A 12,071-nucleotide genomic window follows, 5' to 3' on the forward strand; every position below is an offset into this window, starting at 1 on the left:
AGGCGGTCTTACAAATCACCAAAGAATCACTAGATCCACCTCAAATGTGGACACACAGAAAAGAAAAGGAGTGCCCTAAATTGGTTTAGGGCATCAGGACTGTTCGGAGTGTGGTTGCAGGGCAGAACCCAGCACAGAGTTTGCTCGGGGCAGGTTTGCAATCAGTGCTTATTTCTGCCAAAGTTGATGGGACTTCTGCCACTGACTTTAAGGGACCAAACCACAGCTGAGATAGGGAATGCGGAGGCAGACTCTCTGTGCTGTTTGGTAGATTCACTGTTGTTGATGATTATTTTATTGGTAGTATTATTTTATTATGGTATTCCAGTAGCTCTTAGAGACACAAAATAAGACTGGAACTCATGACTGAAATGATATATGAGCAAGGATTGAAACATTAACATTAATGCAGCATAGCACTGTTTTAATTTCCCCTTACAAGCACATGTTATGTTACATGTAGACAATGTGAGAAGGAAATGCTGTGTGCCAGCATTTAACTATTTTTCTTGTCACGAGGTAATGGTCTGTGTGTGGAATCAGTGTGACATCTGGTTCAGAGCTGTGTTCGTGCAGCTTTGAATCCAGGCATTTATTTCCTGAGTAACAGAATTAAGTTTACTACGGAAACGAAATGTGGCGCCCTTAAAGCAGCCCTTGCACATGGCAATCTGCTGCTGCTTGGGGCCCAAGGATCCAGCAGCGTGCTTACAATGTAGCACCGTACTATCAAAGTCAGCTCGGTTTTGCAGAGCGCTGATGCAGAAGCACTGCACGCCTATCGCTGAGAGAGTGGCGAGAAATATCTGAAAGGGGCTTCAAAGCAGAAAAGGTGCTGAGCGGGAGGGCGGGAGGGCGCTTTACGCGCTGCCATTGGAGGAGCATCGGCCCATCCCTGTGCCGCCACCTGGGCAGGGAAGTGCATGGGATGCGCGTAGTGTTCTGCTGTCAGAAAGCACCGACACAAAGGGTTACGCTGACAGATAAAGCTCAGCGACTTTGCGTTCTGAAGAATGAACGTTGTTCCATAGGGTAGGCAGTGCCCCCAGGAGCCAGAGCTGCTGGCCCGGACACGACCCGGCGGTGGAGCGCACAGCCCCCATTGAGCGCTGCCGCACGGCGCCCACTGAGCGCGGCGGGAGCAGTGCCTCCCATCGCTTATTACTTAACCCTCGCCACAGTGAGCCATTTGGAGCGGGCGCGGTGGCATCGCACCCTCCAAGGGTTTGTTTGGAGCCCCAGATAAGGTGTTTGTCAGCCAAAGAAACCAATCGCGAGCGGTCGGTGACCCCGCCAGGCACGTTCCAGGCTGCCTCCGGGGGATCGGCACCAGCTCCGCTGAGGCCCCGAGGCGCGGGAGGGGGGGGGCGGCCCCGCTCCGGCTCCCGCCCTACGAAGCCGGCGCGGCGCTGACACCGCCCGCACACGCGGACCCACCGCCCCCGGCGCGGTCCCCGCCAGCGGCTCCCGGTTGCGGGGCGGGGCGGGGCGGGCGGCGGGCGCGGGTTGCGGCGGGCGCTGGATGGGAGAAGTCCTCCTCCGCCGGGCACGGCCGCGCTCGCCCCCCACCCCCCCCCCTCCTCCCCCCGCCGGGGAGGAGGACGGCGGGGCATGCCGCCGGCGGGGCGGTTCCGCGGGGACTGACATGCTGCTGAAGGAGGGAAGGCGCCGGCCCCTCCGCCTCTCCCCGCGGTAGCCGGGGCGATGCTGCAGGGCGCTCTCCGGGCTCTCCCGCAGGCGCCAGCTTTCCGCTCGCTGCCGTGAGCGGCGCGGGGCGCGCACCTCCCCGGGAAGGCGGCGGGGAAGGCGCTGCCCGCGCCCGCGGGGCCCCCTCGGCGGCGGCGGCGGCTCCGCGCGGCGGATGCGCGTGCATGAGCTCTGCACCGAGCGGGCGCAGGAAGCGCCCCCGCCCCGCCGCCTCCATATTCCCGGGCAGCGGGACCTCGCCGCGCGGCCGCGAAGGGGAGCGGCGGGGCAGCGGTTCCGAGGGCGCTTCCCAGAACCAGCGGGCCCTGGACGACTGCAAGACGGTGGGTACCGCCGGAGGGCTTCGCTCGCGGGTTCCGCTTCTCCGCGGCCCTCCGCAGCGCCGCTCCCGCCGGTTTCCCCGTTGCCATCGGCGCGGGTGGAGCCGCGCTCCCCGCAGGGCGCTGTCGCGCTCGGGCGGTTCGAACTCGGGAGGTGGAGGGTGCAGGGAGGGGTCCGGGGTCCGCTGGGCCGCAGCCCTCAGCGCTGCCCACAGCCGTCGGCTGCTTTCCGCTGGATCCGGCCAGGTCTCTGCTCAGACCGAGCCCGAACCGGTCAGCCGTCGCTTCTGTTGCATCAGTGCGCACAGACCACCCTCCTACCATAAAACCATGCTAAACGGGATGCAGAATTTGAGGCAGCAACACTCTGTCCCTGTTGTAGGTGCTAGTGCTTACTGTCCTCCCCAGAGCAGCTGGTGTAGGTCTCGGGTACATCCATGTTAGTTTTGGACCGTCACATGGCACACCACGGCATTTTTCTCCATTCATGCTCAAACTGCTGGGGTCCCGGTGCCTTCCCCCAGGCCGGTGCCATACTTCCTGTCTCTGGCTCCACAGCTGGCGCTGGGCTTCAGAATTCCCCTTCTCTCTCATGACAGAAATAGCAAGCAAATGTGTTGCTGCTACTTCACCTGACAGATCTGAGCTTTGCTGCAGCTCTGTCCAACAGCGCTGGAAGCGTTTCTGTTACTTCTGCTCTGCCGGGCTCTGGCAGTGTTTTTCTCTGATACACGAACAGTGCTGGCAGATCTCCACGCCGATACTTTAAACCGGCAGCAGGTTTAAAGTAGCCCTGCCAGAGCACCAGGGAACAAAGCTGCCACCGTGGCTCTATAAATACAACCAACAAGTGGATCCCGCTGCGTCCTGCCTTTCTGCTCCTTCTCGGGAGCTTAATTTGGGTGGTCAAACACGAGTGCCAGCTTTGTTTCTTCACTCCTCAGCTGGTAAAATTCTGATTAGAAACATGACATGATTTACCGATGGACTGTCAAAATGCAGTGAGATTCAGGAGACAAAATGAGAGATCTCTCTCTTGTTCTGTCTTGGTGCTGCAGCATCAGTGTGGTTTTGTTTTCCTTGGCAGAGCTGAGGCTGTTCAGTTTGTCCTCTGTTGGGTCAGGGGATGTCAGGTGAGAACCTGCAGAATGCGTCTGCCTCACTGGTATGGGATGAGGGTCTCTTTGCTTTTTATGATGCGGAACAGTTATGCTGTGACACGATGTAGTACCCTTTCTCCACTCATTTCTTGTGCTCTTAAGCTACGTGGAATAGGAGATGTGAAGAGTTGGAATGTTTTGTCTGTCGTGTGGGTTTTTGGTGAGACGGGGGCATTGTTTACCTCCTCCAGAAGCAGTGAAACCTTACAGTTTGAGAAAGCCTGGCCAAAAAAAGGGGTCCTGATACCAATCCTCAGTCCAGCTGAGTAATTACAGTTACGAGCACGAAGATCCAGAATGTAAAACTCCTGCAGAAGCAGCTCATTTATTTTCTCTTTCTGAGTATGGCAGTCTGAGGACTGGACTTTCACATTTGTTGAAGCTGGTAGGTAGAGTTTTTGCCATGCTGGTATGTGGGACACACCAAAATCCTGACGGTAATGATGGCTGCAGTTATCAGCAGTTACTCTTGTCTGTTTCTATAATTTGGAAATGGAGGTCAAGTCGGCAAAACAAATTGATACGTATTTTGTTCTAATGCTCCCTTCCACCCCCTCCACCATGTGGAGCAAATGTTCTGATGTGCTTCTCCCAGCAGACAGCAAATGCTTTGTTTCCTTAAAATACCATCCCACACAGGCAGTCAGCGGAACTGAACAGCCATGGTCTGTCCGTCACTGTGAATCTACTTGGGCATCCAGCAGCATCCCGGTGTGTCTGATGGGTATCAGATTGCTGAGGAAAGGTTGAAATCTGTGTTTACCTCTTTACTTGCTTTTTGCTCCCACGGTGGGAAAGGTGTTTACTAGAATCCTGCATGGGAAGTGCCTGTCCAGTGCATCTTCCCCGACAGTGATTCCCCATCAATTTCAGGTCTGAAATGTGGGTTTGAGGCGGGCGACAGAACAGAAGTCATTACAAAATTAGCAAAATCTCTGGTGTAAAAGCAGACACTGCAATCCCTAAGTGTGCCGTTAATCGGGAAGCAAGAGGAACAGAGGCAGTCATTTCTGGAGAAATTTTCATCTCTTACTGATAGCAAAAAAAAAAAATAACCTCCTAGTCAAGCAGCTGTTTGTCGGGGATTGTTTTTTTTTTGGTGGGTTTTGTTGTTGTTGTTGTTTGTTTTGTTTTGTTTTTGTCTGCTTAGTATTTAAGACTAATAACTCACACTTGCAGAGATTAGAAGCAGAAACACCACTTTCCTGCACATGAGCGTTTGTAGCACACAGGAGGCAGCTGGCAGGGAGGCCGTCGTCATTCGCTAAATCTCAGGCACTTGATCCCATGTGCTGTGAGACTGGGAGCAGCAGGAGCTCCCTGGAAGCTGTAGGTTGGATGTGTGTTTCTAAAAATGCGGCTGTTTTTATCACTGTTGCTCAATGTCTCACCTAAGCACACCGTCTGTTTTTCAGCTCGTCCAGGATTTCAATACCCAGGTGGCCCTGTACCGGGAGCTGGTGATTTCCATTGGGGATGTCTCTGTCACCTGCCCATCTCTGCATGCAGAAATGCACAAAACCCGGACCCGGGGATGTGAGATGGCCTATCAGGCTCACCAGAAGCTAGCGGCAATTTCCGGGTAGGAGCCTGCTTGTGTTTAGTTGAAGCTGTACTCTTGGGCACATTCAAATCCCAGTCCCGTGTCAGAGATGATATCTCACTGATTTCGTGTGATGCCCTTATGTAAGTGAGGAGGATTTTTCCCTGTATCACCAGACAGCTTGAAAAGACGAAGGGAGAAGCCCTGACTCCTAACACCAGTGTTGCAACAGCTGCCTTCCCAGGCCTTTGCTGGGTGTGCCTGATGGAGGAGTCAGAAACAAGTAACAGTGCTACTAGAAACTTGACAAAATTAGGGGAAAATTATGTGAGGGGGGCTCATAGAGTTTGACTGCTGTGAAGCCTGTGTTTACTTTCTGCATCTTTTTAAAATTATTTGTGTTGAGATAAGGATTGAAGCTTTCCCAGTGTATATATTTTTTTAATTTATTCTCTCATGGACTTCATGTATTACGACATAAGCACTCCTTTCCATGGCGACAGAATGTATCATCGTGTGTCATCACCTACTTGAGGCTGTGCCACAGGAAAGATAAGTAGGGTTAGAATTACTGTCTTTCAGAAGTGAATTGACGCTGTTTTCACAAAGGCCAGCTATCTGTGGGTCACTCACGGCAGGTGACAGGGATGTGACACCAACACACCCACCGCTGAGCCTTGTCTCTCTTACCATGCCATGTCACAGCTTCCTGCTCCTGCCTTGCCCAACACAAACCATTGTGAAATCTTTGTTTTCAACAGCTCTGCCCAATCCCCACAGTATTTCTTTCACCAGTTATACGGGAAGCCTGTCACAGGTTTAGTGAGCAGGGGAAGACAGCCGTAACAAACTAGATGGGAAAAAAGACCGATCGGTCATTTTAGTAGAACTATTGATCTCTTCAGAAGTAATTTTGTGCAAAGTCTCTTGTGCTGATATTACAAACTCTGATTTCCTCCTGAAACACAACAGATGCTTTGAAGTTACTAAAGTCTGGGAGAGTTAACTAAAAAACCCAACAAAGAATGCAGTAACCAGCACACAGTACCTCAACAGCTGTAGCACTGAGAACGTGAAAACAAGTGAAAACAAGTAATGAAATGGATTTGGGGTACTTTCAGACTCAGTAAAGAGATAAACATAGCATACATTCGAATGGCAGAACGTAAGTTGGGTTTTTTCTTTTACTCTTTATTTTTTATGCTAAAGAAAAATATAAATGCAGGCTCATTTTAAAACAGAAAGCTTCTTTAAGTAATCATTTCACAGCTGGGAGTCTGTCATATACACAAAGATGTCCTGAAGGTTTTGCAGTTGTTACGAGATTGACATTTAGCTAATCTAAAACTATTTTAAATAACTGAGATAATAATGTGATATCCATAACAACTGGTAGGTGTTAGAAACCCTCTGGAAATGACTTGTTCAGTTTGACAGACATTTTGCAAGATGTGCTTCACAGCCTCACCCTCCTACAGCTGAGGGAAGGCATATGAGCCAGCTCCACTTGTGTGGCGTGTCTGTGAGGAGGGACGGGAGGTGAAGGTGCAGCAGGGACTCAGTGCAGAACACAAATGGAAGGAGAAGAGTGGTAAATAGAGGTGCAGTCTGTAATTCAGACCGAAGAACGATGCTGTGCGTATGACACAGGATCTGGAACTTAGTTTAGTGAGAGGAAAATGTAGCGAGAAGAAAAATATTTAGGGACAGGAATGTATTAAATCAGCCACAATATCAAACAGTCAGGAGGGCGGTGTGCTGCTCTCAAATCACTGGTAGTCAGCAGATGGGACAAAGGCTCATTTGGCTTGCTACTTTAATTTAAAATGAGCAGCCCTGTGCTCCACAGACTTCCAGATAACACAACCGATTCCGTCTTCTGAAGCTTGTTCAAGATAGCCATCCTTGCCTATTGCTTTCCCAGCCAGAGAGAATTATAACAGTTAACTAATTGTGTTACCAGCTTTAAGATTTCATTACATATCGGCATTCAGTCAGTAACATTCTTTTGGTCCATAATTATCCTGAGCTGTTGCAGGGCAACACCTTTCAGGAAGTTGGCATTACTTCATTGGATAACAGTATGGAAAAAAATGCTGAGGTGGAGATGGTACATTAGGAAGTGCAGGGGATAGAAGTCAAGAGGAAGAAAAAGCTTTGGCTTTGGGAAGTTCTGGTGTCAGGGAAGGACAGACATATAATATGAACAAGAGAAGATGCCCATTGTAGCTGTAACAGATGTATACACTGATACACAATCCAAGGAAGTTCAGCTAGGCATACAGAGTAAGTGAAAACTGCACTTAAATTTTAAACTGGGAGAAAGGAAAGCGAAGGAGGGAATGACAAAAGTAAGGAAGTAGTGAGGAAACATAAAACCTTAAGGGACTGGACTGAGTTGGAGCATATCACCTGATGTGGTCCAAATCTGACAGCAGCCAGTAGCAGAGATATAGGGGGGGGGGGGGGGGGGGGGGAGAAACAACATATATGAAAAGCAGTGTAGATAGAGCATTGCCTTCCCTCGTATACTTGGCACTTCCCAGTCAGTAGTTTAGGAATCTCCTGAGTCAAAGGCTGCATCTGAACAGTCAGTACCTGACCAACACAAGCTCACATAAGATTTCAGAATTTGTATACGTAGGAGGATCTTCTACTTAGAAAATGCTGAGGATGAATAATTACATCTGTGATGTGTTTAAAAACGTTACAGATCAATTAATTGAGGTTAAGTTTATCAAGAAGGGAAACTTCAAATTCCATCTCTGGCTTTATAGTCCTCATTGCTGTCACATGCTCTTCTTAAACGTGCTCTGTTATATATTTCACTGGTGGAGAGAGGTGAAATTTTCCCAGATAGCAGAGTTTACCAGCATTATGATTTTCAGGGAATAACGATTAGAAATAGAAATCAACTGAATGAAAGTATTCTAGTTCTGGCTAATGATCTTTTAGGAATTAAAGTCAAAGCTCTTCTTTCAGTACTTCTTCCAGGACTCTAGGTCAATTTTTGCTCACAGTATTCATAATTCATACGGAAAATTCTTTTTTATTTTTAATGATGCTATCTTCTGAGGGCTGTGATCAAGCTCTGGTTCTTTCATTGCATTTTCTACTCTATTAAATTATCATAAATTAAGTATCTTGTCTGAATTACGTTATGTGTCTTGTAGTATCAGAAGTTATCGTGAAACTCAGAGGAGGTACAGCAGCAAGAAAATGATCAGCACTTTTTTCTAAAGATAAACCAAAGGAAAGAGAAAATGTTTGGAACAAGAGGGAGAAGGAAAAGAAATGTGCAAAGCTCTATTTTGGAATCTTTTTTTGGCTGGTAAATACTCTGATGGTATTTTAGATCAGGATTTGTCAAAAGCTTGAGATGGGAATAGAAATATAACTCAGAAATGCATTTTGAGGCACAGTTCTGCACAAGTGTACAGACTTTTTAAAATGTCCCTTTCATATTCTCAAGCACTTGATATGCTTACATAATGCAAGTATTTCTGGGCACACTTGGCACTGTGAAACTAAAACTGACCGTGTCTCTCTGATAGACTAATATAAATGTTGACAGTGGCTTTTTCTTGAATGAAATAGAAGTCTCACATCTGTGCTTTGAGAGGATCATGCAGCAGGTCCTCCTGGAAGCTGTGCTAAGGTACATGCAAGATGATGAGATGATCCAAGATAGCCAGTACAGCATGACCAAGGGCAGATTGTGCCTTACTAATCTGGTGTCCTTCTTTGATAGAGTGATGGTATCTGTGGACGAAACACGAGCAACCGATGTCATCTACCTGTACTTGTGCAAGGCCTTTGGTGTGGTTCCACACCACATCCATATTTCTAAATTGGAGAGATATAAATTTGAAGTCTGGACTTTTTTGTGTGTAAAAAATTGGTTGGATGGTCGCAGCCAGAGGGTTGTGGTCAAAGGCTCTACTTCGAGCTGGATACTGGAGATGAGTGGTTTCACCAGGGGTCCATCATGGGACCAATGCTCTTTAACATCTTTAAACATCTTTGTCACTGATGCAGACAGTGAGATTGAGTGCACCCTCAGCAAGTTTGCTAATGACACCAAGATGAGTCGTGCAGATGATAGGACAGAACCAAGCCATGACATTCAGAGGGACCTGGAAAGGCATGAACAGTAGGCCCATGTGAACCTAATGAAGTTCAAGAAGGTCAAGTTCAGTGAACTGAGATTGGGTCAGGGGAATCCCAAATACATGGTACAGACAGAGTACTCCTTGAAAGCAGCCCCACAGTGAAGGGGATTTGGATCCTGGTGGATGAAAATCTGATTCAAGCCAGGATGTACACTTGCAGCCCAGAAGGCCAGCTGCATCCTGAGCAGCATCGAAAGAGGGGAGGACAGCAGGGCCAGGGAGGGGATTGTCCCACTCTGCTCTGCCTTCATAAGAGCCTGTCCAGAGTTCTGCATCTGGGCCTGGGGTCCTTAGCACATGAAAGAATGTGGAGCTGTTGGAACAAGTCCACAGAGGGGTCACAAAGATCATCAGAGGGCTGGAGCACCTCTCCTGTGAAGACAGGCCGAGAGAGCTGGGCTTGTTCAGCCTGGAGAAGAGAAGGCTCCAGGAAGAAGTTCCACTACTTAAAAATAATAACCAGAACTCAGTGAACAGGGTCCTCAGTGACCTGCTGTAGCAGATTTAAGCAGGAAGGGGGGCTAGGTGGCCTCTCGATGTCCTCTCAGCCTGTGACAGAAGTCTCAGTGGATCTCAGGATTTACATTGATGTGTTTCTGTTACTTTTACAATACAGTTGTTACATGTAACTTCCCCTGAGTTCATGTGAAGTTGAGTCGGTAGACCTAAAAATAACATCCTGATGGTATTCCTGTCTTTCTTGCAACACATAGAAATGCTTCCATAGTGTTGCCGTAGTAGTTCTAGTTCATTTCCACTTTTGTTTCCTTTTACAGTCTACAGTAGATTTCTGATGCTTTCCTTAGGCATTAGGGGGTAGGTTCTCAGGCATAATTATTATTAGATCAGTTCCTAAGGTTGTGTTCAGACACTTTGTTGGCACCCAGCTGTAGCTGTATTTTCATTAACATGTCTGATTTTTTTCCTAAATAATCAGACTTCAGAATGATTGTCTGCCTACTAAAGCACACGTGCAAACAAAAAAAGGTCTGCTCCGAAGTATTTTAGAAGTCAAGAGAAAAAGAGAACAGGCTTCTAACTTCATGAGAGCTGTATTAAGGACAGACGTAATAGAAACCATGTTAACTGTTTAACCGAAGATGTTAAAGAAAGCACTGCTGACAGACAGTATAGCTCAGCAGAAACAGAACATGGCAACACTCAGCTCAACAAGGAAGAATTTTTATAATCATGAATCAAAAATAAGGCAATGTTAAAAGTCAGAGCAACAAACTAAGGCTCACCCAAGCCAGGTATCAACTATGCAGCATGTATGGAGATCTCTGCCCTCCCCAGCTGTGTTTACAATCAGTGCCGCTCAACTCCCTCTCTAAGTGTGTGTGCCAGAGATTAATGCTGATCTCTGGAGATCTGAATTAAAGGCACTGCCCTTGTGTTCTTCCTCAGTTACAGTTAGTGTTCTGACAGCCAAGTGAAAAGTTAAGAGTAAAGTAAATGCTCCAGAGAGGTTGCACTGTGATAACAAGAGTATGACCTGTTGGAAGTATAATTGAGTATTAAAAATAACGTGATGGCTTGTAAGAAAGCAAACCTGGGAATGTTTTGGGAAGGAAACTCAGATATGGATTTACAGTGAATTTACCCCTTGCAGATGAAGAAGCGCATGGCAAATATGCAATAGCTTGCTCCTCTCTCCAAAGGCTAAGGCTCACAGACACTGCTCTCACTACGTTCAAAATGTCTCTAAGTTTACAACAAACCCTGTGCACCTAAAATAATGGAAAGGCATTGAAAAGCTGAGACAATTTTCTATAGAACTGAGTTAAAATGGATTATCTTGTTGAGAATAAAATGTTTACTCAATTTAAGTAGCAAGAAGAAAAAGAAATCATTTAGATCAGATACCTCAAGTTCTAATAGGGAAATTTTTGGAAAGCAAATAATGGAGAAGAATACAAGGTTACTTACCAAAACTAGGGTTCTCAAAATAGCTAACCTCCACAGCCTCAGTTTTCCTTTGTATCTTTGTCTTTGGAGCTGCACTCACATTGGTAGTGCAGACATCAATAGACAAAGTGTTAATGTGTCCCTTTACAGATCTGCCTTTCATAACTGGGAGCCAGACTCAGTCAAGGGCAGACGTATGTAAAATTTCATTTAGCATTTACTTCCCTGTGCAAAACAACGATTTTGAAAAACCTTAAAGCTCTACATCTGCAGTGACACAAAGTCATGTTATTTTGACAAAGTGGAAGGGGAGCTTAGCACCCTGCTTAAGGGTAAGCCTAATCAGCAGGCAGAAGTGGGGCAACTCTTCCTTGTCCAAGCTCTGACAGGGTTGATCTCATAGGCACTAACAGAACATCCTCAGAGCATACTAACACACACTGACAATTCTGGGCTCCTGACAGAACACAGAGGCAGATACCACTTTCTTCTAAACCAGAGTCGAACTTGAGTCAACTTGCTTTTAGTGTGCTTGTTCTCGTCTCAGAACAACACCCAGAATTCCAAACTACTGCCAAGCGAAAGTGGGACGGGAAGGCAGGACAGACATCATCTTCATCACTTGTTTATTTGCAGATAGGCAGGAGCAGAGCCCTGTAGCTTTTCCCTTGTGGAGTGACCTGAAACAGAGAGGTAACTGCAGGGCAAGGAGGGCACATTGCCATCACCTGCCCAGCTGGGACAGTGCTCCAGGGAGCGATGCGGTGCAGAGTCTTCACTCTGCTTCTGCTTCAAGTGGTGCCACTGTGGGTGAACACTGTAACCTATTTAAGGAAATACCTTGGTAGTAATGAGAGTCTGCATTCTAGTCCTTGCTACTATGATTTTTCTGTCTTTTAGGCAGATAAAACACAGCAAGTTGCAGAGGAGCAGAGTGCCAAGTGGTTTTTAGCAGTTTGATCTTAGCTCGCTGAACTCTTCACCTACTCAGAACCCTGGTCTAGGGCTGGAGCAGGCTGCGGGTTTAGGGTTGTTTGCCTTCCATTTTTGACGTGACTTCCACTTTCAAGCACTCCATTCTGGATCCCAGCTCGGAATGGGATTCCAAAAAGTAAGGTGCTGCCGTATTTTAAGTCCTCCACTAGCACACTCACCTGTGTCACTCATGTGCAGCATTCCACTACAGCTAACTCAGGAATTGTGGAGTATCCAGCTGTAGATACGCTCAGGTTCATGACAATTAAATATTCGAAACCATTAT

General features: G+C 47.4%; 1 protein-coding gene across 1 annotated transcript in view; it reads left to right on the forward strand.

Annotated features, from left to right (window-relative positions):
* The first annotated feature begins 1,834 nt into the window (after positions 1-1,834).
* RGS7BP (regulator of G-protein signaling 7 binding protein) overlaps positions 1,835-12,071 on the forward strand; it is a 37,521-nt gene continuing 27,284 nt past the window's right edge. Inside the window, exons 1-2 of the mRNA XM_001234191.7 lie at positions 1,835-2,030; positions 4,603-4,769. Of these exons, the coding sequence (XP_001234192.2) occupies positions 1,872-2,030; positions 4,603-4,769 (326 nt within the window). The 5' untranslated portion in view covers positions 1,835-1,871. The remainder of the gene's footprint in view (positions 2,031-4,602; positions 4,770-12,071) is intronic.

This window comes from Gallus gallus, chromosome Z (genome assembly GCF_016699485.2).
Source record: "Gallus gallus isolate bGalGal1 chromosome Z, bGalGal1.mat.broiler.GRCg7b, whole genome shotgun sequence".
Classification (NCBI taxonomy): domain Eukaryota; kingdom Metazoa; phylum Chordata; class Aves; order Galliformes; family Phasianidae; genus Gallus; species Gallus gallus.